The sequence below is a fragment of the Mustela nigripes genome, unplaced genomic scaffold, assembly GCF_022355385.1.
Source record: "Mustela nigripes isolate SB6536 unplaced genomic scaffold, MUSNIG.SB6536 HiC_scaffold_148, whole genome shotgun sequence".
Taxonomy (NCBI): Eukaryota; Metazoa; Chordata; class Mammalia; order Carnivora; family Mustelidae; genus Mustela; species Mustela nigripes.
Window position 1 is genome coordinate 5,860,846 of NW_026739562.1, and position 26,796 is coordinate 5,887,641.

Genomic DNA, 26,796 nt, shown 5'->3' on the forward strand with positions numbered 1-26,796 from the left:
GACCCTGCGATCATGACCTGAGCCGAAGGCAGAGGCTTTAACCCACTGAGCCACCCAGGCGTCCCTGCCTGTTTATTTTTATGTCAGATGCTGTCGTAGGTGCTAGAGGCACATGTGTGTGTATGCGTGTGTATTCTTCAGAATCACAACAAAACCCTCAGTGGGTATCTGTTGCGCTCTCCTTTCCTCTACCCCATCCTACGCCACCAGATTAATTTCTACTTTGCCTTAGATCCCAGCTCAAATGTCACTCCCTTAGAAAAGCCTTTCAGGGCAGTCCCCTCTTCTCATCTAAATTAGGTCTTCCCATTTCTTTGTACTCATGACAATTTTTATCATATCACTAGTTCGATGTCCTTAAGGTCTGCCTCTCTAGCTAGACCATTTCCATGTAGTCATCATTCATTCATTCAATGGGTATTTTTTGCAGACCTACTAAGTGTCAGTTATTCTTCGGTGTACATCTTAGGTGAAGATACCATGGTGAGCAAGAAAAGGTCACTGTCCTCATGAACTTACATTCTATTGGGAAGATGGACAAAAAACAAAATAATCAGACAATTTGAAGGCATTAAGTGTTATAAGGAACGTAAAGTGCGGTGAAAGTATAAGTGGTGACAGGGCAAAGGAGAGGAGGTGATTTGGTCTATTTATGTTGGTCCATCAGAGAAAACCACTCTAAGGGGAAGAATGTGTGCACAGAAGCCCAAATAATATAAAGCGGTGAGCCTTGGGAGACCGAGGGAGAGAGGTTCTGGAAAGGAAACAGGAAATAGAACTGCTCTGAGACTGGAAGGAACTTGACTTATTTTAGAAACTGCAAGACATGTGGCTGGAATCAGGTGAGCCCAGGAGAGCATCACTGATGCTGTTGGAGAGGTCAGGGAAGAAATAACTAGTCTTGGAGGATTTTGTTCTTAATCTGATTTGTAAAGTCCTTGAAGGGATTTGAGCAGAAGAAATGATATCTAATTTACTTAAAAACAAAAACAAAAATGAACACAACACTGCAGTTGCTTCGTGGAGAACAAACCCCAAGACAGTTTCAGGGACACCAGGGAGGACGCTGTTGCCATATTCCAGGCAAGAAATGCTTGTGATTTGGATTAGGTTGGTAGTAGCAGAAGTGAGGAGAAGTGGCCAGTCAAGATCTATATTGGAGGTAGTGTGAACAAGACTGCTGAAGTACTGAATATGGGAATGTAATAGGAAGAAACAAATCAAGTCTGACAGCTAGGTTTTAAGCCTTAGAATGCCGGTAAATAATGATATTGTTAACAGATTGGAAGAAAAGAAGTGTCTCTGTGTGTGTGTTGAGTCTGTTTTGAACACCTTTCAGTTGAGATGTTTATTTTTATTTTACCTCTTAATGGAGATGTTGAGTAGGCATAGAGATTATGTGTTTATGCATACCTCTGAGCAGATGTTCAGCCTGGCCAGAGATATTTCGACTTCATTAACTTACAGTTGATATTTAAAATCAAGGGATTACATAAAATCACGTAGGGAGATTGTGTAGAGAAGTACAAAGAACAGAGGTCTGAGCCCAAAGGCATAGGATCATGTAGAGGCCAGCATTAGTGAGGGGCCCTGAAGGACTCTGGGAAGGAATTGGTAAGGAAAACAGAGGCCACTCCTTATTGAATGGTAGAATAGGATGAGGACGAAGAATTGACCATTTTGCTCACTATTGTTATTATATCCAGTACCTACCTAGCTCAGTTTCTGGTACATACTTACAGCACAGTAGTATTTGTTAAATGAATGAATCTTCACTCCCATTTCTTTCTCAGATGTTTATTGAGTGTCTTACGGTTCCAGGCACTGTTCTAGGTCCTACAGATTCACAGCGTAGTGTTCCCAATAATCGTAAGTTCTAGTGTGGGTCATAGACATACATACAAAGGCAACACGAACACATATTATTTGTTTAGTTACTTTTAAAGATTCTATTCATTTTTTAAAGACTTATTTATTTATTAGAGAGAGCCAGTGGGGGAAGGACAGAGGGAGAGAGAGAATCCTTAAGCAGACTCCCTGCTAAGCGTGGAGTCGTTGTTTTCACAGGGCGCATCCCACCACCCAACATCATGACCTAAGCTGAAATCAAGAGCCTCCCACTTAACGGACAGAGTCATATAGGCATCCCTAAGATTTTATTTGGAAGTAATCTCTACATCCAATGTGGGGCTCAAATTTACACCCCTCAAGAGTCACCCGTTCCACTGACCAAGCCAACAGGCATCCTTGTATTATTGGTTTATAATAGCTCTCTTCTCCTTCTTGCCTATTCTAAGGAGCATGGATATCTTGAGGGCCCTTAGTTGGTGAGCAATGTTGAACCGGGATATATGCATTTGGAGCTCCACTGCAGGTGAAGACTTTGGCTAGAGGGAGATGTTGAGAGAGAGAGAGGAGTGGTGGGATTTCATTGAATTGGACAGACAGCCTCAGTTAAGGGGATCAAATTCAATTAAAACAAAATGTGCCTGCTCAACTCACATGACTGAATTCTGCTAGACAGCTGACAGTTTATAAAAAACAGTATCAGCCTTAGGGGTTATACTCAATCTGATAAGATGGTGGAAAAAGAGTAGGGGGTTGGGCAGGGAGAGATAAGGTTCTGGAGCTACATATTAGAAAATTACTATATTATCTTCAAGATCTGTTGTTGATCCTTAAAATTATTACCCTTAAATTCCTGCCTTTTAAAAAGGTCTCAAGTTTCGAATCAGGAGTCCCTACTGGCTAAGAAAAATTTCAGGTGTTTTATACAAGTCCATGCCAGAAAAGGAAACCAAAACTCTTGGTGGATGGAAGAGTAAGTGTGAAGCACTCTATTGCATTACACAGTCTCTCATGCTTACCTTGGGGAACTCTGCGGAGATAGTTTTCTTATCTCTACCAGGATCACATACTTTTGTGTTCCTTCACACCCCACCTCTACCCCCCCGCCTCCGAAAATGTAAATTAAAAAAAGAGTAAAACAAAAAGTCTCTACTGTCCTTTAAGGTCCAGTTAAACATGGAGTCCCTTCCTTAAACTGCTTATTCATCAAGCTGGGTTCCCTCTATTTTGCATTCGTCTTACAGCTCTTATGCCGCTGTGTATTATAGTTTTTTGAGTCCATGAAGTTATTCGCTTTGAACTCCAAGACCTTGGGAGCAATGCTCAGAACGAGAGGGAGGGTTTAGAAGCTCCATAATAAGTGCATGTAACGGGAGAAGATGCTCCGGGAAGAAGACATAGAAAGGGGAAAGGGGGGGCGCCTGGGTGGCTCAGTGGCTTGGGCTGCTGCCTTCGGCTCGCGTCATGATCTCAGGGTCCTGGGATCAAGCCCCGCATCGGGCTCCCTGCTCCGCAGGAAGCCTGCTTCCCTCTCTCTCTCTCTCTGCCTGCCTCTCTGCCTACTTGTGATCTCTGTCCTTCAAATAAATAAATAAAATCTTAAAAAAATAAAAATAAAAATAAAAATAAAAAAAAAAAAGAAAGGGGAAAGGGGAGATGCAAGCCTTTATTCGGAAAAGTTTATGGGAACAGTGACAGCATATTTAACAATGATATAGATGTGTCTAATACAGAGGGGAAAATAAAACTACGACTCCGCGCCCACCTTTTACTATACCATCTTCCCATTCACAACCGGCTTCTCAGACCCCATTCCCTCCTAAATGCAGAGCTCTAACGAGGCTGGGTCTCCCTGGCCAATCGGAGCGCACTCTTCCGCAGTCGTGAGGACCGCTGCAGCCAATGAGAGACGTGGGCGATATGGTGGGGTGAGACAAGCCGCCCTCTGGTGGAACCCTGGGGGCGTGGTGACGCGTTTGGGCGGGACTGAGGTTTGATTGGCAGGGGAGAGATCTGCCGGCTCCGAACAGAGACCAGGCCCGGTGTGCGCGAGGGGGAGGACATGGGCGGGGTAGCGAAACTGGAGTCAGCCAATAGCTGACGCACTACTCACAGAGGGACCGCTAGATCACCAATGGCGGCACGGATATGGCGCCGTGGGCGGGGTTTAGGCCAAAAGAGGCGCAGGAGCCGCGCCTGTTAGTGTCGTCCTCACCGTCACGGCGGGCGTCTCTTCCTGGATTCATTCATTCGTTTTTCCATTCACGAAGGTAGTAAGGCCTAGTTGAAAGCCATGGAGAGCGCTCTTCCTGCCGCCGGCTTCTTGTACTGGGTCGGCGCAGGCACCGTGGCCTACGTGGCCCTGCGCATCTCGTACTCGCTCTTCACGGCCCTTCGGGTCTGGGGTTTGAGTCACGAGGCAGGGGTCGGACCGAGGCTCGGAGAATGGGCAGGTGAGTGCAGTCCAGCGCCGCCGGTCTCCTCGCTCCTGCGGCGGCTCGCGCGGCTTCCGGCCGGGGTCTGGCCGGTGCTGCCCAAGTCCGGGCCCAGCGCCTGGCCTTCCGCTTTCCAGGTCCCCTCTCCCTCCTGAGGCTCCTGCGTCCCTTGGACCCGCTTGGCCCCTAGCCTTGGGGCCCCAAGCCCTGGCTTGCCTGGACTTGCGAGTTTTTAAATAGGAAAGACGTTGTTGGCCCAACTCCGCGAATCTCACATGCCACTTGGTGGGTGCGGGGACAATTTGCTTGAACCCGCAGGGGCTGGTGTCCTTTAAGCCATTTCGGGTGCTTGGCCGGGAGTCAGTCACCTTGCAGCCTCCTCAGTCACACTCTGCCTTAACCTAGGTTCGCCCCATATTGAGTATTTTTAAAATAAAGGTTTTCGCTTGTTTGGAATAGTGGTCCCCTGCTAAGGATGAAAGGCATTCTGTTGACTTTTGGGGGGGAGGGCGAGGATGATGGGAGAGGACATAGAATTTCCGAAGTCTTTCTGCTTTTTAGAAACTTGGCTCTCTCCTGTTAATTGGATTCGGCCGAGTTCATTTCAAGATATACAAGGTCTTTGTTTTGGTTTGTTTTTAAATTCTCCTTAAACTTTTCTGGAGGCCTGATGGGTAACGTAATTATTGCTTCTGCAGAACGGTAACTCTCCGCGTAGCAATCAGAAATACTTTTGGCAGAAGGACGCTTATAGGAAAAAGTATTCCCCCAAAGAGTGAGCTAAGCCTGTGGATCTTGTTTCATTTTGTTGGAGGATTTGAGAAAGGTCAGTTTGGAGAAGTTGGGAGAATTACCTGCAGGGAAGTTTTGTGCTTGCTTTTTTTCTTTTTTGTTGCTTTTCTTTACTTTTCGTTTCTTTCTTTCTTTCTTTCTTTTTCTTTCTTTCTTTTTTTTTTTAACCAAGGGGTGTGCTGTGATCGTTCTCTGTGATTATTTATTCTGCTATTTCATGATTGAATGTACACTTCACCAAGCATTTCAGTGAATTTTGGGATGGTTAGGGGTTGCTTTCAGACTAGGTTCAACTAAGGTACATAAATAATGGGACTCTGTATTCTTCACTTTATTCACTCAAAATCATTTAAAGAACTTAGTAGGAAAAACACAAGAAATTAACTTCTGGGGACAGCAGTGTGAAGAGAGCACATCTCAAGTAGGAAGGGATATGTAAGAACTCTGTGATGTGAAGCAACTGTTCACATTATAATGCTTGTTTTTATTTTTATTTTTTAAAAGATTTTATTTATTTATTTGACACATAGAGATCATAAGTAGGCAAAGAGGCAGGCAGAGAGAGAGAGAGGAGGAAGCAGCCCCCCCCCCCCCCCAGCAGAGAGTCTGATGTGGGGCTGATCCCAGGATCTGGGGAACATGACCCAAGCCAAAGGCAGAGGCTTTAACCAACTGAGCCACCCAGGTGCGCCCAATACTTATTTTTAAAAATCACTTGGTGTTTTCTGATATTACTTAAAAAACAAGTGAAGCGCTCAACTTGATTGTAATAAAGTTTATGATTTCACAACTGACTTAACCAAATTCTTGATTGTCACATCTGGAAAACTTGCTAATGAACTTTTGAGATAGTTGCACAAGATTCTGGTGCATTACGAAATCCTGTAGCAAGATGAAGTGTTGTGATTTGTAAGCAAAGAGTCATGTTAGTAACTTTTAGAAAACTGAAATAGACTGTAGACTAATAACTCAAATGGTCCAAATCACTATTGAAAAGATTTGTCCCAGAGGAGGGATCCTTGCTAAATTGAAAGAAATGTTTAAAAGATTTAGAAATGAAATTTGAACCAGAACACTGGGAAGTCATAAAGTGACATTGTGATTGTTGAGTTCGGTCTACCCTGGATTGTTAGAAAAATCTTTTTTAAGTACTTAAGCAGAAGTAATGATCAAGTTGTTATTTGTAACATGACATATATGTGGTAGCCTGAATCTTAAAATATTTCCTTTACTTTTCCAAATTCAGGGAATCTTTGAAAAACAAAATTAAGAGTACTTCATCTTAAACAGCTTCTTTGTTGGAGGGATGAACTGAAATAATTTGACAAAGCAGCAGCGATGATACTTGAATAATTAGGGCTAAATGTGATTAAAATTAGGTAAATGATTTGTTCAATCGAAGTTAGGATTATTAGAATTAATTTTTGTGTATAAATAGCACTAGTAAGTTTTCTGCCCCATAAAATTGGTATCTTCATTCTGTGCAGTCTTCTTTGAATAAATGGTGGTAGCCGGCAGTTTTAGGGAGACATTTTTTACTCTCTACTACTAACATTTAACATCTTCCTCTCCATAACCAATTAAATGTTTTAAGTATAATATAGTAATGTGCATTGAATTGATAATGTTTTTATTGTTATTCTTAAGTCTCTTCATGTGAGTATGTTTAATTTCTCCTCAGATTTTAGAATCTGAAAGGGAGGGAGTGTGATTCCCCATTTTTTTCCTATTCCCACAGTAACTAGTGTATTGATCAGATTTAAGTGCTTCTAAATTTAAAAACAAAAGCTTGGAAAAATAAATAAGTTATGGGACATAATGTACAATATGGCAACTGTAGTTGATAATACTTTACTGCAAATTTGCAAGTTGCCAAGAGATGAAATCTTAAAAATTCTCATCACAAGGGGTGTCTGGCTGGCTTGGTCGATGGAGCATGTGACCCTTGATCTTGGGGTCATGAGTTCAGGCCCCACACTGGGCAGGAAAAAATTCACAAGAAAAAAATTCTGTAAATATATATATGGTGATGGGTATTACTTAGAGTTACTGTGGTGATCATTTCACAATATATACAACTATCAAATCGTTATTTTGTACACCTGAAACTAGTATAATGTTGTATGTCATTATTATCTCAACAAACAAAACCCTCAAAGCTTGTCAAAACATGAAAACAGGTATGCTTTGTAGTCAATAAAAATATTTCAGACCACATATTCCTTAATCTAGTTAGGGTTTTAAGACCATAAATAACTTGACGCATACTCTAGTTTATCTCCTTCTTGTAATCCAGAGTTAAGTCAGCTCTTCCCTAATTCTCTCCAGTACCATTCCCACTCAAGTGAGTTACACCGATTTCATCAGGTCCCTAGCAGATGGGTTTTGCCAGTTTTGCCTGACATCCTGTCATCGTTAGGGGATACTTCCTCTAACGAACAAAGAGCTCCTATGGAACTGGAGCTTTACTTGCTTGAAGGTCACTGTAGCAAGTAATCAGAAGAAGAGTGCTAACAAAAGTGGTCAGTTTGTACTCAATAAAGGGGAGAACAGTCATTACTGTGGAACAATAAAGAATGTAATCTGTAGGCTTTGATTTGAGCATAGATAAATTTTGCATTTATTTGAGCAGTTTCCATCATTGCAATTCATCCAAAATGATTGATACTGAACTACTGTGGAGGTGACAGATGGAAAGGCAAGGTAAGTAGACTTCTAAAGCCAAGATATTTTATAACTTTAAAGCCAGGACAGCACTCTGAGCTCTTATTTTTAGATTTTAAAGGAGGGGATATTGCTCCAGGCGGCAAAGAATAAAGGATCCACGAAGCAGTTGGATTTTAAAAATAGCCTTGTTGAGATAGAATGTATACACCATATAATTTACCCATTTAAAATATACAGTTTACGGGGTGCCTGGGTGGCTCAGATGGTTAAGTGACTTCCTTCAGCTCAGGTCATGATCTCCAGGTTCTGGGATGGAGCCCCATGTTCTGCTCCCAGCTCAGCAGAGAGTCGGCTTCTCCCTCTTCCTCTCTCTCTCTCTTCCCCTGCTGTGCTCTCTCTGACTCTCTCTGTCTCTCTCTCACGTGAATAAGTAAAATCTTAAAAAAAAAAAAAATTGTACAGTTCCAAGATTTTTATTATACTCACAGGGCTGTGCAACCATTGTAGTCTAATTTTGGAACATTTTCATCTTTCTTAAAACAAGCCCTGTACCCATTAGCTGTCACTCCCCAACCCCCACACCCTCAATCCCTAGTCAACCACTAATCTACTTTTGGTCTATATGTATACATTATATATATGCCTATTCTGAGTATTTCCTATATATGGGATCTTATAATGTGAAGTATTTTATGACTGGCTTTCATTGAGCACAATGTTCCCAAGGTTTCCCCACGTTGTAACATGTTTTAGTGCTTCATTTCTCTTTATTGCTGAATAGTATTCCATTCTGTGGAGTGAGTGTAGATTTTGTAAAGAGTCTTTACCTCTGCATTTTGCTCTCTGCACATCTGTATTTGCAGCTCCCTGAGATTTTTCAGCTTTGGATGCTGATGGAACTCATTTGGCCCTGTAGTATTCCAAGACAATGAACACTTAGAAAGGTCATAGGATGGTGGTGGGGTTCTTTTGTAGAAAAGCCATCCATCAAAATGGCTTTGCTTAGCCAAGCTCCAAGAATCAAAGGATTCTCAGAATCGAGTGTGGCGCATCATTTCTGTTTTTACTTCGGATAACTCCACAAGATTGGTCTAGGTCTCCAGTGGCTAAGGGCTGCTTGAGTAACCAGGGGCCATTGGCAATAGGTCCCTTTCTTTCACTGGGCTTTGAGGAATCACATGATTTGAGGAATTATTTATGAAATGTTAATAATTTAAATTGGCAAGCCCAGAAGTCATATGAAGAACTGCCGTTTATTGAATGCTTGAAGTATTCTAGGCACTTGACAGATATTATCTTTAATCAGTCTTTGAGCGCTGACTTATTATCCCCATTGTGTAGAAGAAGAAATAGAGGCTTAGGGTAAATGACGTCCTTTGTCTGTGGTTTCTCAGCTAGTGAGTTGAAAGATGAGGATTTGAAGCCAAGTTGTCCATTTTGCAATATGCATGTCTTATATGTTGGTGATTGGTTTATAGACTGCATGGGTACTTGGGGGCGGATTCCTTTATATCTTAGGAACATACTGCTTTATTTTATTTTTTATTTTTTAAGCTTTTATTTTTTTAATTTTTAAATTAAAAAAAAAACGATTTTATTTATTTATTTGACCAGCAGAGATCACAAGTAGGCAGAGAGGCACGCAGAGAGAGAGGGAAGCAGGCTCCCTGCTGAGCAGAGAGCTGAATGCGGGGCTCGATTCCAGAATCTCGGATCATGACCTGAGCTGAAGGCAGAGGCTTAACGCACTGAGACACCCAGGCATCCCTTTAAATTATTTTTTAAAAATTTTATTTACTTGAGAGAGAGAGAGCGTCAGAGAGAGAGAGCACAAGCCAGGGGAGGGGCAGAGGGAGAGGGAGAAGTAGGCTTCCCACTGAGCAGGGAGCCCTACCAGGCCCATCCCAGGACCCTGAGATCATGACCTGAGCCAAGTCAGATGTTTAAGCTTTTATTTTTCTGTAACCTCTACCCCCAACATGGAGCTTGAACTCAAAACCCTGAGATCAAGAGTCACGTGCTCTACCAGACAAGCCAGCCAGGTACCCCTGGAACATTCAGCTTTTTAATCGAAGGCACACTTTCAAATTTGCGCATGCTTGATGCTTCCAGAAGCATCGTGGATTGGTAGCACATGTTTGAATCTAGTAGCTCGGGATTGGTCTGAGAGAGCCGCCCTGCGGGAGCAGTGACTGAAGGGAAAGGCGGAGGCTGGACATGGGAGGGCTCTCTGGAAATAGGGCCTGAGTGACTAGAGCCAGGAAGGGGTGGGCATGATGTAAACTGAGAGTGGAGTGGGGGGAAGGAGCCAGGAAGCAGGGCTGTTTAATCTGCCCCAAGAACAGGGAAGACAATAGAAGGGATTTTAATCAGAAGGGTGATGCAATTGAGTTGCAACTTTAAATAGAATTCTTTGTTTCTCTGATCTTCCCCAGGTCGTTGCGTGACCTCAGAGACGGACCAGTGCAAGTTATTCAGATAATCTCAATCAAAATTGCCTTTAAAAACGCCAAACAACCCCAAATGCAAATTCATACTGTAGAGTATGGGAGGCCACTTTTGTGTTATTGTCTTTCAGAGACCATTTCTCCCTGGGGGGGAAAAATCTAATCCCTGCGATGTGGGAGGTTGTACTCTTACCAGGGACTGGGTGATAGGGTTGTTGCATGAACCCTGAAACTGGGTTACTGCATGAAACCATGGTGTGGTAGTTGAGAAGCCTGCCCCAAAGCCCGGATCAGAGGGAAAACTTTGTTTTATTTACACACTTTGTCTAGCAAAACAAGGGGTTTGCCCCGTCTCAGAGGGGCAGTTCCAGGGAGACTATCCAGTTCCTGTAAAGTTATCTTTAGCACCTTTAAGTGAAGTTATTTTCTATTTAAATGATGAAGCCAGTGGGGTAAAGGAAGAAAGGCTACCAAATTTAAGATTTAGAATAATTACCTTTTCTCAAGAGTGTTGAATTACATCAGTTAACAATAGTGATAATGGCTTTGGCTTTGGAGTCAGCCACAAGGGTGAGCTTTGCTATTGGAGAAAATGTTTGTCGTTGGGCAAAGATAGTTAACCTCTGAGAATAACTTTCTTCCTCTATCAAATGGGGCTTATACTTTTCAGGAGCATTGTGGCAACGAAAAGAGGTGTAAATAAGGCTCTAGTGAAGTCTTTTGTGTGTTTTATGGGTACTGAGTAAATATTTAAGGACTTTTTTTGTTTGTATACATTACTCTTATTTGATGAAGAGGAATTGTTGAAACTAAGAATAATGTACGTCACTCAGCTGATAAACTATTAGAAATGTGAAGTTATGAACATATCAAGTAAGAGGTAATTAGTGTTACTTGAAGATTTCTTGCTTTTGTGAGAAGATTGATGAAATGCTTCCCTGAAATATGGCTCCCCTTAGTGAACCTAAGATATGAAGGTTTAGGAAAATTTGGTTATGTGCAACTTTTCAATTAAATTTGTAAAAACCTTGGAATTATCTTTGACTCTTCTTTCACCCTCTATACAGTCTATTAGGAAATCCCATTGTCTCTAACTTCAGAATATTCAGAATCCAGTCCCTTCTGCACTGGTGTAAGCCACTGAAATCTCTTGGCTTGATATAATGGCAAGATTAAAGTTTCAGCAAAACCTTGCTAATTGGTAAGGTTGAGTGAATGAATGAAAAAAAAAAATTCTAGGATCTGTTGACCAAAATATAGTTTGGTTATTTTGAAAGCCTGATAAAATATGCCCACGCCTTCTAAACCTTTAGACTTTTTGAATTGTTGGAGACATTGAACCAAATTTCCTGGAAAATCTCTTGGGTGGGAAAGCCATTGACTGGTAAATGTATGTAGCCAATAACTTCTAGAAAGTTAACTGTAGAGCGCTGGATATGTAGTTTATTTGCCTCATGGAAAGAAATGAATACAACAGTTGGTTGATGATTTTTACAAAACTTTAGTCAGTCATTTTTGTGAGAAACTTAAGAAAATTGAAATGTCGGGGTGCCTGGGTGGCTCAGTCGGTTAATAGTCTGTCTGCCTTTGGCTCAGGTCATGATCCCAGAACCCTGGGATCGAGCCCCACATTGGGCTCCCTGTCAGTGGGAAGCCTGCTTCTCCCTCTCCACTCCCCCTGCTTGTATTCCCTCTCTTGATGTATCTCTCTCCCTCTGTCAAATAAATAAATAAAATCTTCAAAAAAAAAAAAAAAAAAGAAGAAGAAGAAGAAGAAGAAGAAAATTGTAATGTCATTAGGAAGCAGAAAAGAACAGTGATGGAGTAATGAAACCAGAAGAGCTTTGGGTGACCTCTTCAGTTGAACTATTAGGGAAATACGCTGCAAGATCATGCATCCAGTTAGAGAATGGCCAGGTAAGGCGGGTCAGTGGTATTGGAAAACACAGATAAGCAGCAGAAAATGGTGGATGCCTCTGTGGTAGACTGAGTAAAAGCAGTGGTGGGAGTGTTGAGCATCAGGTTCTGACGTAAAGGAGAAGAGACATGTCAGGGCGATCAGTGGTAACACTGAGGATGCCGGCAGAACTGGACGTGGTTATGTACCACTGCAGCTGGTATGGGATAAAAACAGTCCTCCCTTCTACAAGAACTGACATGCACTTCTAGCCATGGAGGGTACCGTTAATGCCATGTTCTCGGTACACCCCTTCGCAGACATTAAGACTTTTTCATTGTATACAGTGAATTTTTTCATTGTATACAGGGACCTTTTTCATTGTATACAGTGGTATAAACTAAGTGAGTTGATCTAGTATCTCTTACCTACTGTCTCAGCTGTGCTTATCCCCCCCAACTATGGATTATGTTGATGACACTGAATTGCCAGGGAAATAGTGTATTGTTTTAGTATGTGCTCCTCAAGGTGGCCAGGAAAGGCTACAGTATCTTTTAGAAGTTTAAATGCCAGTTTTAGTGCTCCCTTAACATTTCTAGTATGTAGAAAACTCATTTTCCAGATTGGTTTTACTGTAATGACTAGCATTAACTGCGCACGACCAAGCTAACTCCAGTAGAAATATGGCCAAGCTTGCTTTAATGATAGCTGAACCTCCCGACTTGTCACATAAACAGAGCTGATACAGTAAACAAGCTTTCCTAATCTTGCACATTCAGTCTAATAATTTTGCCAGGGAACAGGGAGCTGCTGCTTATCTGTGTTTTCCAATACCTCTCATTGCCTGTCATGTGAAAGCAGGTGATGATCTCTTTATAGATAATGTGAAAAAAAACAAGCAAACAAACCACAGTTGGTTAGACAATGGTGTTCACACACTCTGAATTAGAGGAGGCTGAATTAATGAAGTTTTACTGTAATGATGACATATTAATATGCAAAGTGATTTTGCAAGCATTCTCAAATGATTTCCACAACGACCTGTGAAGCAGGTTAGGGTTGGGTTTGTTCTTTCTTTTTTTTTTTTTTTTTTAAAGATTTTTTTATTTATTTCTCAGAGACAGAGGGAGAGAGAGTGAGCAAGCACAGGCAGACAGAGAGGCAGGCAGAGGCAGAGGGAGAAGCGGGCTCTCTGCCGAACAAGGAGCCTGATGTGGGACTCGATCCCAGGACCCTGGGATCATGACCTGAGCCGAAGGCAGCTGCTTAACTAACTGAGCCACCCAGGCATCCCGGGTTTGTTCTTTCTATGTAACATGCCTGCACCAGAGGGAGACAGTGGCTGGCGGAAGGGTTACAGCCAGTGCCAGAAGAAATCGAATCCAGGTTTTTGGACTCCAAGCTCCACGTTCTTTCTACTTTCCTGCCAAAGTTCCTGGTAATGATTTTTAAGGCCGTTTGGAATACCCATACAAGAGCTTCTAAACTGGAGGTTTCCTCAAATGTTGCCTGGAACTAAAAGGTCTATTTATGCTGTGGCAATATCCAAACTCACATGGTTCATAAAAATAACTGGATGTGCTTGTTAAAAACACAGAGTCTAAGGCTTCGCCATAGACCTACTAAATCAAAATCTCTAAGAAAAGAATGTGGGCAAGTGTATTTTTAGCAAATAAGATGATTCTTAAGATCACACTTTTTGGGAAACACCGGACTATGGTCAAGATAGCCCTAGAAGAAGACAGGGGACTAACATGTGCAGACTTTCTAGCTGGGTGTCTTTTCTTGGTTGCAGGGCTTGATTTATAATAGTGTTAAAACTCCCAGTGATTTCTGTACTAAATATTATAATTTTGACAGTGAAATAGAGATTCTATTTTAGGCTAGTTCTGTGTTTCCATATTTGAAATAGATTGGGGGAAAGAAAACCCCAACCACTTGGAACTTAAGTGTGTTGCTGTAGAATAAGAACTGTAGGCAGCACATCCAGTATTTCCCAGGCTTTACTAATTGGAGATTGGGGTGACAGTAGGGGTCTCAATAAGAGTGATATTTTAGTAGATGCAAATAATAGAAGCTTTACTTTAAGTAAGACCATAGAAGGAATGCTGAAGACTTTGGAAGCTTAAGTAAAAAGAATTGAATATTTTCTTATTTTCTGTTTGTGATACTATTTTTTTGGTGGCTTTTTTTTTTTTTTTTTTTAGTTTAGTTTATTACATTTAGCAGAAAGGAAGCTTTAAGTCTGATTCCCTTCTTTATAGGTGGATTTTAAAAAATTATTTTTTTTGTGAAATTAATGTAAGTGATACATACTGGTGATTCTTTTTTGGGGGGAGATTTTATTTATTTATTTGAAAGAGAGAGAGTATGTGAGCATGAGCAGGGGAGGGGCAGAAGGAGAGAGAGAAGCAGACTCTCCGCCAATCAGGGAGCCCAGTGCGGGCTCCTTCCATCCTGAAACCAGGACTCTGGGCTCATGACGTGAGCGAAAAGCAAATGTTTAATGGATGGAGCCACCCAGGTGCCCCTGTACTGATGATTCTTACAGGCCAAGAAACTAGAGAAAATGTTCTAATTATTTTTTTGTTTTTTAAAAAATGTTAAGTCTTCCAAATGATGAAGAAAGAAAATGGTCCTAGGTTTAATCAGAAGAAATTTTCCTTTTAGTTGGCTGTATGCCATACTCAGTACTGAGTATAGGAATATAGTAGTGAGTAAGAAAGCCATAGTCTCTGTCTCCATTGTTCTAGCAGAGGACACAGATCTTTATATAAGCAGCTCTGGAAAGTGTAATATGACCAGCTTTGGGGACACTGACCTGGTTCAGGGGCTTAGAGAAAGTTTTCTAGAAGAAATAACATTTAATCCAAAGTATGGAAGAAAAGGAGGAGAGGGAAGAAGATGATAATGTTAATAATGGTAATAAGCTGTAATATTTATAAAAAAGCTAACCATGTACCAGATACTTTTCTAAATACCTCAGTGAATTTACTTAATTCTCACATAATCCAATAAGGTAGGTCTTATTAATTTCCCCTTTTTACTCAAAGAAAGCTGAGTTAATAGAGAAGGCAAATGGTTTGATCAAAGTCATATAGCTAGTAAGTAGAGGAGGACCTCGAATTTGAACTCTGTCTCCCGAGCTTCCTGCTAACCACTGCAAATTACACTGATGAGTTAAAGATGCGCAGATAAGGGGAGTTGGAGGACAGGGGAGTACTTTGAGTAGAGGGACTGAACATTCAGGAACTTTGGGCTGAGAGTCCTGGAGGAGAGAAGCAAGATGTTAAGGCAGAGAAGTAGGGGTGAGGGAGTGTGGGCGGGTGGTCATAAAGGGCCTTGAGGCTCTGATGAGAGGTTTATTTATCCTAAGGGCAGTGGGAAGTCACTGAAAGATTTTAAGCAGTTGAGGGTCATGATCAAATTTATATTTTGGACAACCAAGACATTGGAGAATGGATGTGAAGAGAGCAACTCAGGAGAAAGGAGATCAGAGGAGGGTGGTGGCGGTGGCTGCCGTGGGAAGCCAGGCATTGGAAGATGGTGGCTTGGGTCAAGATCATGAGGGCAGGCACTGAGGAAGGGAGTCAGAGGAGAGAGAAGAGGTTCAAGTTGCAAACCTTTGTCATAAATAGGTCATGGGGATGAAAGAGATCACAAAGTCAAGAAGGACGGTGGATTGTCTGGACTCTGGGCAGATGATGACACTTGTCACGGCCGTTGGAAACACAAAGGGAAGGAGCAGGCTCGGGGAGGGAAATAATGAGGTTGATCTCCGATAGGTTCTGTGTGGATGTCAGTCAGCCTTTCAAGAGATTAGCACCAGACTGAGTCTACTGTTCCAAGTTCTTTACCAAAGGCCTTTGGTTCAGCAGTCGTTTATAGTTGTCATAAAGTATATGTTATAGGAAAGTTTGGAGCCTCAGCATGTAATATTTTAGGAAAGGGACAGTAGTATTTTTGAATGGCTTGAATGGAGTGTATCCCATGTAGCACTTTGTGCCTTAGTTCAGTCACTCTTTGCTGTTTCCTTTTAGGCAGAAAAGCAGGGAAGTATGGTGGAAAGTAAAGAACTTACCAGAAGACCTGAGTTCATATTCCATGTTCTCACTTTGACACTTATTAGCTGTGAAGTCTTTGGTCAGCCACACTGTTTATTTCATCTTTCAAATATGTCTAAAGATACCCATTTCATCTTCAGAGATGTAAGAGACTGAATCCTCTTTGTAGACAATACAAAGCATTTTACACTCATTAGACATTGGGCCTTTTTTTCCCTTTCCATTTTCAGTTAGAAATCTAGAAATAGAATTGCCCCAGGAGTTGATTAAATTGTTTATGTGAGGTTTAATTTGCTTCAGAGATTTATTTTGAGATCTGTTGCAACTTTGTCGTGATCAACACCTGAGTCTTCTCTGATGTGATTATCTAATACATGTCAATTTTAGAATGTACCTAAAATAATAAAAATTTTTTTTACAACTTTGTGAATGTAACCTGGGTTTCTGTATTAAAAGTGAAGCTAATTTAACCACAAATTGTGTTAGTTTTAAAGAAGTGCCTTAAACTTCAACTTTATTCTTAATATATACCAAAGCTATGGTTAGGTATAGTGGATTAACGATATCGTTAAAATATTGGCAGCAAAATGTTATTTCAACTGTAATATAATTGGATGACTTTCAAACTTGACATAACTGTTTGAAGTCCCATTATTGTATTACAAGCATTATTATAAAAGGTGATTATAAGTTCCCATCATTTCTTACTCAGTACCTCACTGTTCCTGTCTCAGGCTTAAAGATATTTAGAGTTCTTTCTTTAGTGAAAGATTTTCTATTGTTCTCATCTTGGTTTCAGCTAGATTCTTATGATTTATAAGGTTGATGACAAAGCAGTACCTTTTAGATCTCTATAGCAAAGGTATTATCTTGGAAATGAGGGGATATTTTTTAGAATGTACTTGAAATCTAATTTTTTAAAATTTAGCAAAGTTGAGGACTATATGTAAAACCCAAATCTTTTAATAATATTTGCTTCAAAGTACATTACTTCTTTGGAATTCACGAGTTAATTTTTTTTTCTGGGGGGGGGGCAATTTATTTGTTACTATTACTGCAACTGGAAACGTGTTTTTCTCTCCTTTTGCATTCCTGTATTTGGGTTGTCCCAGAAGCAAATATTAAAGGACACGGACTCAGGGGCTGTCAGTTTATTTGGAAGGTGATCCTAAGAAACACCAGGAGGGAGTGAAGCAGGGAAGGGAACACAGCCAGTACAGGGGGCATTATCAAGCACATTGGTCAACTAAAACTTGATCCCACTGCAGAACTCTAGAGCTAGTGCAGGGCACACATTGCAGAGTTATCTAACCTGCAGGTCCGGGAAGCTCAGATAATTATATACCAAGAGCCATTAGGCATTGGTGAGGGCTGTTGGTGGGAAGGAACATTAATTTGATAGAATTTCTGTCTGCCATGCACTTGGGTGTTGCTGGCTTTAGCCACCAAAATCCTTGGGGAAAGCCATGCATTTGAAATGTGCGCTCCAATGGTATTGCCAGAGCGGAGGGTGGGGCACCAGCTTAGCTGTATTTCCAGTCTCAGTACTTGTGCACGGTCTCTTTTTCTTTCAACAAAACAAAATAAGCCCACGGGGGAAAAAAATGGAACTAAGTTCTGGCAAAAAGTAAAGAAATCTAGTAGATTTGAGGCAGTTGGGAGGGTGGTGGTAGAGGTTCTACCACATCTCAGGGTTGATGTATTGACCTATATTCAGTACTTTAACATTAGAAAAATACAGGTGACTGATTCAATATTGAATGATTAAATAATTAAATAATAATTATATAAATAAATAATAATTAAATAATGAAACCTTATGAGTTTGTTTGTGTCATACTGTGAGTTAATCTCTTCCTCTTCATAATTTACTTCTGATCTACAAAATGGGAGGTAATTTCCATGATCAGTAGACAGTGAGTACAGCATTTGGGGAAGCTGGCAAATGTGGTTGGTTGCTTGTTGACGGAATCCCAATTTTGTGTGAGTACTGATGACCATGTACCTCAGGGGAGGTTGGCTCACTCCTCAGTCCCAGGGGCCCAGTCTTGGGTAGTTTAAGCTTATCTTGGTGATTCTTTTTCCCTTGCTGGAGGTTGGTTTAGGAATGGGCATGTATCACAGTTCCTGGCCATGAGACGGGAGAGGTGATCTGCCAGAGGAAGGGCTTCTTCTTCTTCTTCTTTTTTTTTTAAAGATTTTATTTATTTATTTGACAGACAGAGATCACAAGTAGGCAGAGAAGCAGGTAGAGAGAGAGGAGGAAGCAGGCTCCCTGCTGAGCAGAGATCCTGATGTGGGGCTCGATCCCAGGACCCTGAGATCATGACCTGAGCTGAAGACAGAGGCTTAACCCACTGAGCCACCCAGGTGCCCCAGAGGGAGGACTTCTGAGGAGCCTTTTCTCCTCAGTAAAAAGAGAGAAGGAAAAGTGTTAGGTGACAATGTGATGGCCTGCAGCCATCCTTGGGACTGGAGGGTACAAACTGGGGGAAGAACCAATACGCTGAGGACTGCAGAACAGAGAGATGGAAAGCACCTGGGACTTGATGCTGTCACATACTTCGGAATGTGCTTACATTGGAGGTGCCTTATACTTCCTGTTATTAATATATTAATATTAATAAATCCCCCTCTTTTTTAAATTAACATATAATGTATTATTTGTTTCAGGGGAACAGGTCTGAGAATCATCATTCTTACACAATTTACAGCACTCATCATAGCATATCCCCTCCCAAATCCCTCCCACCCCCCTCCCCTCCGGCGTCCCTTAGTTTGTTTCGCGTGATTAAGAGTCTCTCTCTCTCTTTTTTAAAAAATTTTATTTATTTATTTGACAGTCAGAGATCACAAGTAGGCAAAGAGGCAGGCAGAGAGAGGGGAAGGGAAGCAGGCTCCCTGCTGAGCAGGGAGCCCAAGGTGGGGCTTGATACCAGGACCCTGGGATCATGACCTGGGTCGAAGGCAGAGGCTTTAACCCACTGAGCCACCCAGGTGCCCCCCATGATTAAGAGTCTCTTATGGTTTATCTCCCTCCCTGGTCCTATCTTGTTTCATTTTCCCCTCCCTTCCCCCCATGTGCCCCTACCCTGCCTCTCAGATTCCTCATATTAGAGAGATCATATGATAATTGTCTTTCTCTGATTGACTTATTTTGCCCAGCATAATACCCTCTAGTTTCATCTACGTCATTGCAAATGGCAAGATTTCGGGGTTTTGATGGCTGCATAGTATTCCATATTGTGTGTGTGTGTGTGTGTGTGTGTGTGTGTGTGTGTTGTGTATACATACACACAACACACCCACACACACCATATCTTCTTTATCCATTCATCTATTGGCTATTGTGGACATTGCTGCTAAACATTCGGGTGCACGTGCCCCTTTGGATCACTACATCTGTATCTTTGGGGTAAAAACCCAGTAGTGTGATTGCTGGGTCATAGGGTAGCTCTATTTTCAACTTTTTGAGGACCCTCCACACTGTTTTCCAGAATGGCTGCACCAGCTTGCATTCCCACCAATGCAAGGTGGGAGGAGGGTTCCCCTTTTTCTGCATCTTCACCAACACCTGTCATTTCCTAACTGGTTAATTTTAGCCATTCTGCCTGGTATGAGGTGGTATCTCACTGTGATTTTGAATAAATCCATTTTTTCTTTAAGCTATTTCTGTTACTTGCAGCAGAAAGCATCCCAGTCTATAGCTTCATTAGAAAAGGGGGGAAATTTCTTGTTCTGAATAACGATTTATAATTAAAATCCTGTAGATTTGGGTGAATGTAATTTGTTGCTGTTCATTTTCTTTTGAATATGGTTGACACTGTTGCTGTTCATTTGAAAACTGAAATGAATGAAAGGAGGCCAGCTTTGGTATGCGAGCTGATTGCAGATCTCATTAAATAAAATTTCATTTCTGATTATGCTGGTTGTTGAATATTGGGCTTTTATTTTTATTTATTTATTTGTTGCAAAGATTTATTTATTTGAGAGAGTATGCGCAAAAGCTGGGGGAGGAGCAGAGGGTGAGAGAGAGAATCCTCAGGCAGTCTCCCTGCTGAGCGTGGAGCCTGATGAGGGGCTCCATCCTAGACGCCGAGATCATGACCTGAGCCAAAACCAAGAGTTGGACACTTAACCAACTGAGCCAGCCAGTCACCCTTGAGTGTTGGGCTTTTAAATTATTTAGTGCCTAGGTCTACAGTTTATAAATCCCAAGAGAATATGTGTATAAGGATTGTCTTATTGTCATTTTTGAGAACTGTTACCAAAGGATTTAGGAATATTGGGCATTCATTTAGCTTGAAGTAAATTTCTCAGTATGGTCTACTTTAAGTTAGTTTAAGTAACTCTTTATTTTTAGGGAGTACCTGGTAATCCGGGGACCTTGGCCCTGTATAGTTTGATGGAATTAGAAAAAGGTGAGGACTATGTATGAAGAGGTTGAAGGTGGTGTGGGCATGTATATGTGTGGGTCTGTGTCTGGTACAATCCTGAGTGCGTATTTCTCTCCAGTACATTCCAAAGCCAATAAGAAGTCAGTAGTGTTCATTATCTTGTTAAATTTTTAGCTCCACCATTTCCCCATATAAATATATTATTAAATAAAAACTTATGGAATCTGTTTCAGTGATTCCTGGTTTGGGAAGATAATCAAGTGTAAAATTAGAGATTTAGTGTTACTTAAATTCCCTTAGTTTTAAAATCCAAATGATGGGGGAAATGTGCCATATGGGTCACTTGAAAGCTGGAGCCAAGATATATGGAACTTGGGGACATGTACTCTGCTTTGTGTACCATGTGGGGATATGGCCTTACTGATGCTGAGTTTGTTACAAGAACCAGGAGAGCCTGATGTGTGTTTATAATATATGATATATATAATAAATATACATATTTATTATATATAAAAATAATGTATAATAAAACAATATTGTTTTAAAGAGAATGTAGAGATTGTTTATCTTGAATACCAGTAATACAATGCCCAAGTTTTAAAGGACTATAGTGCAATAAGAAATCAAGCTTTTCAGGTCTGTCAGGATGGACTGGCTGTGTACTTGGCCATGTACTATCGAAGGAAGCTGTACTTCTTTGTGTGGTACTGTCCCTTCTGATAAGAAAGATTTGCCCTGTGAATGAAGGTGTGCAAGTGTGTGTATGTGCATTTTTTGTGCGTTCTTTTCCTGCCTTCCTCTTTTACATACGAAACACTCATTGGCCTTGGAGAGATGACTGTTCTTGTATTTAAGGAACAAGTCTTAATTAAGGTAAGGTACTGTTGATTAATAAAAGAACGTGATTCTTTGATAACAGACAGCTCTTTTGTTATGTTCTTATATTACTATCACTTCTCTCCCTTTTATTAACTGGTACGTCATACTGGGCATGTGACCTATATTGTGGATATATCATCAAGGATAAGATATCAATGAGATTGTATCCTCTATTCTTGAGCTTTTTCAATACTCCCATAATTATCCCTTCATGTATGGATTTTTTTTAATTTTAATTTTTTATAAACATATAATATATTTTTATCCCCAGGGGTACAAGTCTGTGAATCGCCAGGTTTACACACTTCACAGCACTCACCAAAGCACATACGCTCCCCAATGTCCATAATCCCACCCCCCTTCTCCCAACCACCCTCCCCCCAGCAACCCTCAGTTTGTTTTTTGAGATTAAGAGTCACTTATGGTTTGTCAAAAATATGGAACGCTTCACGAATTTGCGTGTCATCCTTGCGCGGGGCCATGCTAATCTTCTCTGTATCGTTCCAATTTTAGTATATGTGCTACTGAAGCGAGCACCATGTATGGATTTTTGATCCCCTTTTTTGTGTCAGAGACTTGGCAATGTGCTGGAGGTACAGCAGTGAACAACATGGGCAGAGTCTTGGCTCTCTTGGAGCTTGCATATGAGTAGGGAAAGAGGAACAATAAGCAAACAAATGAATATTTGGTAAGTCTGGTGATGAGATGCACCAAGAAGAAAAATGAAGCAAGGTAGATAATAGACGATAACTGAGGAGGTTGGAGGGAAGATTGTATTCTGCAAAGTTGCATAAGACCATTGGGCAAGATTTTCCCATTAGTTGACGTTTGAACTCAGATCTGAATGGAATTTTCTGTCTTCACTTCAACCGTACTGGCCTCTGTGTTGTTCCTTGTGCATCTACAGCACAGACTTTGTACTAACTTATCCTTCTGCCTAGAATACTCTTACAGGTAGTGATGATTTAAATAAATAGGAAGAAGGATTGGGAATGATCAATTGTGTTATCAGGCATTTGGAATTCCTTCTCTTAGAATGGCAGAGGTGGGTCTGTCTGCTACTGGATTATGTTGAAGATCCTAGCTGGGACTTTTTTTTTTTTTTTTTTTAAGTGAATCACTTTTATTTATTTATTTGTTTGTTTGTTTATATATTTTTCACCATGAAAGTGGTTTTACTGTCAGTAGAGTTGAACATACAAAAAAAATTTCTCAGCTGGATGGGACCAGGCAGTCCCAGTTATAGACAATACCAGGAGTGAGGAAAAGTAAAGGACTCGCAAGAGGTCCACATCATCTAGAGCATCCAGGCCCCAGTACTATACAGTGGCCCATGGGTGTCCTCGGACTATCCTGTGAGATATGGAAGAGGTAAGACAGGAGGACAGTTGAGGGTCTCTGAAAGGGAGCTTGAAGAGGGCAAGAAAGCTTGGACATCTTAGCTCATCTCACCTGTTCAAAGGGAGTGAACAGAAATAATTTCTTATTTCTTTTAACAGAAAATAACAGAAATAAGTTGTTTAAAAATCCATGATATTTAGATGGTCTTTTTGGTTTCTTTTAAAGATTTATTTATTTGAGAGAGAGATTGCACATGTATGGGTGTGGAGGGAGGGCAGAGGGAGAGAGAGAGAATCTCCAGCAGACCCCCTGCTGAGCGAGGAGCCTAACTAACCCTAGGATTATGACCCCAGTGGAAATGAAGAGTCAGATGCTTAACCAACTGAGCCACCCAGGTGCCCCTCAAAAATAGTTTTTAAAACAACAAAAGACCGAAGTTTTATAAATTCCTCTGAAAACTGTACATTTATTGACTTTATCTAGAAGTGCGGTGTTTACATATCTCTTTACTAATCTTTTTTTCTAAATATATTGAAACTATTTTGCACTGCACCCTTAGGATCGCTTAGGTTTATAAAGAAAAGGGAACTGCGAATGGATTGCCAAATAGCATCTCCTGTTGGCTTATCTCTAAAAGAATAATGCAAAAATAGAAAATAAAAACAAGTATTTTTGCCAAGTGTATGATTTATGTCATAGCAAAAGTGGTTTAACACCACATTTTCATGGAGATGCCTTGCATTTTCATGGAGCTGTCGAGACTAGTAGCTGTGTATACTCTTGTTGACGAGGACAATTTCCGTTTGCATTTATTCTTCAGGTTATTCTGGACCTAGAGTCATTCATTCATTTGCACTTTTTAAAAAAACGATTCTTTGCTTTCCATCTTCTTTTTTTTTATAGGTATGGGTGTTTAGAACAAAGTTTTTTGTTGTTGTCGGGTTTTGTTTGTTTGGTCTTAGCTGTTAGCTAATTAGTGGTTCTCTTTTATAATGGTTTTCAAGAGCAGGGATGAAATTCAGATACATTACTGAAAGATCCTTTCTGATAGCAGCTTAACCTCTTCTCACCATACAACACTTTTTCTGGAACTGTAGGACCAAATTAGGTTTCACCAAATTTTCTTTTAGCTAACTGTGCCCTCCAGTGGAGAAAACACAGGGCGGTCGAGTAGCCCAAGTGTAAAAGTAGCAGAGAGGAGAGGACATAATGTATCCAGGTAAGATCCGAGCTGCATAAGTATTTTCTACAAAAAGAGGTTGTTTTCACCCATTGCAAGCAAGAATATTATGCATGAGTACTCTGAGTTTGCTGAAGATTCAAAGAAGGATTTATTAGCGGTGTTTTGACATAATCGCCTTTCACCGAGTAGCTGATACCGAGTAGCTGATTCGGTGCGTTGCTGTGTTTTGTCCCCTCAGTGATGACGTATTCGGCAAGTCTAGTAAGAGTTGAGGGTAGGAAGTATTGGATTCGCTGCCCCTGCCCCAACCCTCCCCTCCCTCTCAACGAACTCAGTTGATGACTTTTTATTTTTTTTTAATTTTTGAAGACAAAAAAATACCCCCAATTAATTTAGTGAGTATAAACAAGAAACATTTTGCTGCAGCACCTGTGTATGACCACAGCACTCAGAAAATAGTGAATTGACCACCACTGTCCTCTTTTCTAACTAGAAAGGGCTGCTCTCTTGCGCCGTGACTCCTGGCCTGAATTTTGGTCACTTGGTTTCTGTGGGAATGATGACTGCCCATGCCTGAGCCCCCAAGAGCCCTGCAGTGGCTCATGCTTGCAACACCGGTTGGTACAGGAGCAGGGCCAGACTGGGCACCTGAACCAGACCCAGCGGGGGGGCTGAATTTTGCTGCATGATGATGTGCTCATTGTGCCTGCAGACTTACACCGTCTCTGCTAGGGGGAAGGAGGGAGAACCAGATAACTTAGTTGAAGCAGAAACAGAAAAGATTTGATAGTTTGGTGTTCGGTACAAACTGGAGGTATGCTTCACTGAAATAATTTAGTGAGTAATATCTGAGAAATGGTAAACACAGGCTTTCTTCTTCTTGACTCTTACAAAACTTGGGCCATTTGTCCTTTCAATGAATTGTCATTTGATTTTTTTTTATATGTCCAAGAAATAGAAGCTTCCTTCTTAATCTTATTTTAAGTGACTATGTATTAAATAGACCTTTTTACATTTAGAGTGATTCTTAAAATTTAGGCATGTGGAGGACAATTAGAAATAAAAATACCTGAATAAAAACCTTGAATTTGTAAGTGTTTAAGCAGGGATCTTTGCATAATAAAGTTTAAACAGCATAGTATCTTTCATTTGAACTGTCTTCCAGCACAACATACATTTTTTTTTTTAAGTTTATCTGAGAGATAAAAAATTATCTGAGAGAGAGACAGTGAGAGAGAGCATGAGCGAGGACAAGGTCAGAGGGAGAAGCAGACTCCCCATGGAGCTTGGAGCCCGATGCGGGACTCGATTCCGGGACTCCGGGATCATGACCTGAGCCAAAGGCAGTCGTCCAACCAACTGAACCACCCAGGCGGCCCACAACATAAATTAATTAATTTCTTTCTTTCTTTCTTTCTTTCTTTCTTTCTTTCTTTCTTTCTTTCTTTCTTTTTTTTTAAAGATTTTTTTATTTGTCAGAGAGAGGGAGAGAGAGCGAGCACAGGCAGACAGAATGGCAGGCAGAGGCAGAGGGAGAAGCAGGCTCCCTGCTGAGCAAGGAGCCCGATGTGGGACTCGATCCCAGAACGCTGGGATCACGACCCGAGCCGAAGGCAGCTGCTTAACCAACTGAGCCACCCAGGCGTCCCCACAACATAAATTTTCTTAAAGAGATCCTGCCAAACTGAACTCATTAAAAAAGCATGGTATGTGGACTTTTAGAGGGGGATTTTGAAATTTTTGAAGGAAAGTGATAATATGAGTGTGATTTATGTTTCTTAAGAATTCTTTACCTTTATCACTTTTATTTTAAATAATGAATTACTATGTTTAAAGATCTGCAGTCACTTCAATAACTGAACTCTAGAGGGCGCTGATGAGCACCAGACACTTTCTGCAAGTTTGTATTGAAGGTGATTTTTATTAGTGAAGCTTCCTCTGGGTTTTCATATAGTTCTTGAGTGTAAACACACAGCTTGCCTTCCAGCAGATGCCAAAGCAAAGATACTTTGTTGTTGTTGTTTTTAATTGGGTAAATAACTTACCATTGCACTTTGAAATTCTTTGAAAATTCCGTTGAATTTGTGCACTTTCTCTAAACCATCTTTGGATCCCACTTTTGTTTAATATTTCAAAAAGAAGAGACCTAATTCATGGCTCTAAAATGTAAGTCTTAGTACTGGATAAATTTGTCCTTTTTTTGTTTGTATGTTCTTTAGAAAGGAAGGGAGAGAGAGAGAGAGAGAGAGACGGAGAGAGACCGGGGAGAAGGCAGAGAGAATCTTAAGCATTCTCCATGCCCAGCTTGGAGCCCCATGCAGGGCTCGATCTCATGACCCTGAGATCATGATCTGAGCTGAAACCAAGAGTCAGACACTTAAACAAGTGTCCCAGTTTGTCTCTTTTAAATTCAGGTAAGTTTGGGGACATTTGGGTAGCTCAGTTGGTTTAGCATCTGACTTCGGTCATAATCTCAGGGTCCTGGGATTGAGCCCTATGTCTGGGCTCCCTGCTCATCAGGGAGTCTGCTTCTCTCCCTCTGCCTCTGCCCCTCCCCCTGCTTGTGCTCTCTCTGTGTCTCAAATAAATAAATAAATAAATACAATCTTAAAAAGATTTAAATTCAAGTTCAGGTAAGTTTGAAGAGATGTTTATTTTATCTTTAGAAAGGAGCCATTTTAAAGTGTACACTAAAGTTATGTTTTAGAGAATTAACATTTAGCTCTTAGAGTCCCAAATAACATATGCCTTGTATGTCTTAGCAGGCCTACTACTTTAAAACCATAGTGTGATACACCATTTTGTAGAAAATTATCAGAGTTTTAGGATGAGAAAGCTCTAAGATA

The 26,796-nt window shown here is 40.9% G+C and overlaps 1 protein-coding gene and 1 non-coding gene across 2 annotated transcripts in view; one reads left to right on the plus strand and one right to left on the minus strand.

The window, feature by feature from the left end:
- The first annotated feature begins 3,988 nt into the window (after positions 1–3,988).
- Positions 3,989–26,796, plus strand: part of LOC132008350 (very-long-chain 3-oxoacyl-CoA reductase) — a 160,672-nt gene continuing 137,864 nt past the window's right edge. Inside the window, exon 1 of the mRNA XM_059386869.1 lies at positions 3,989–4,301. Coding sequence (XP_059242852.1) covers positions 4,142–4,301 — 160 coding nt within the window. The 5' untranslated portion in view covers positions 3,989–4,141. The remainder of the gene's footprint in view (positions 4,302–26,796) is intronic.
- Positions 21,858–21,963, minus strand: LOC132008532 (U6 spliceosomal RNA). The gene has a single exon (XR_009401655.1). It is a non-coding gene; the product is annotated as a U6 spliceosomal RNA (small nuclear RNA).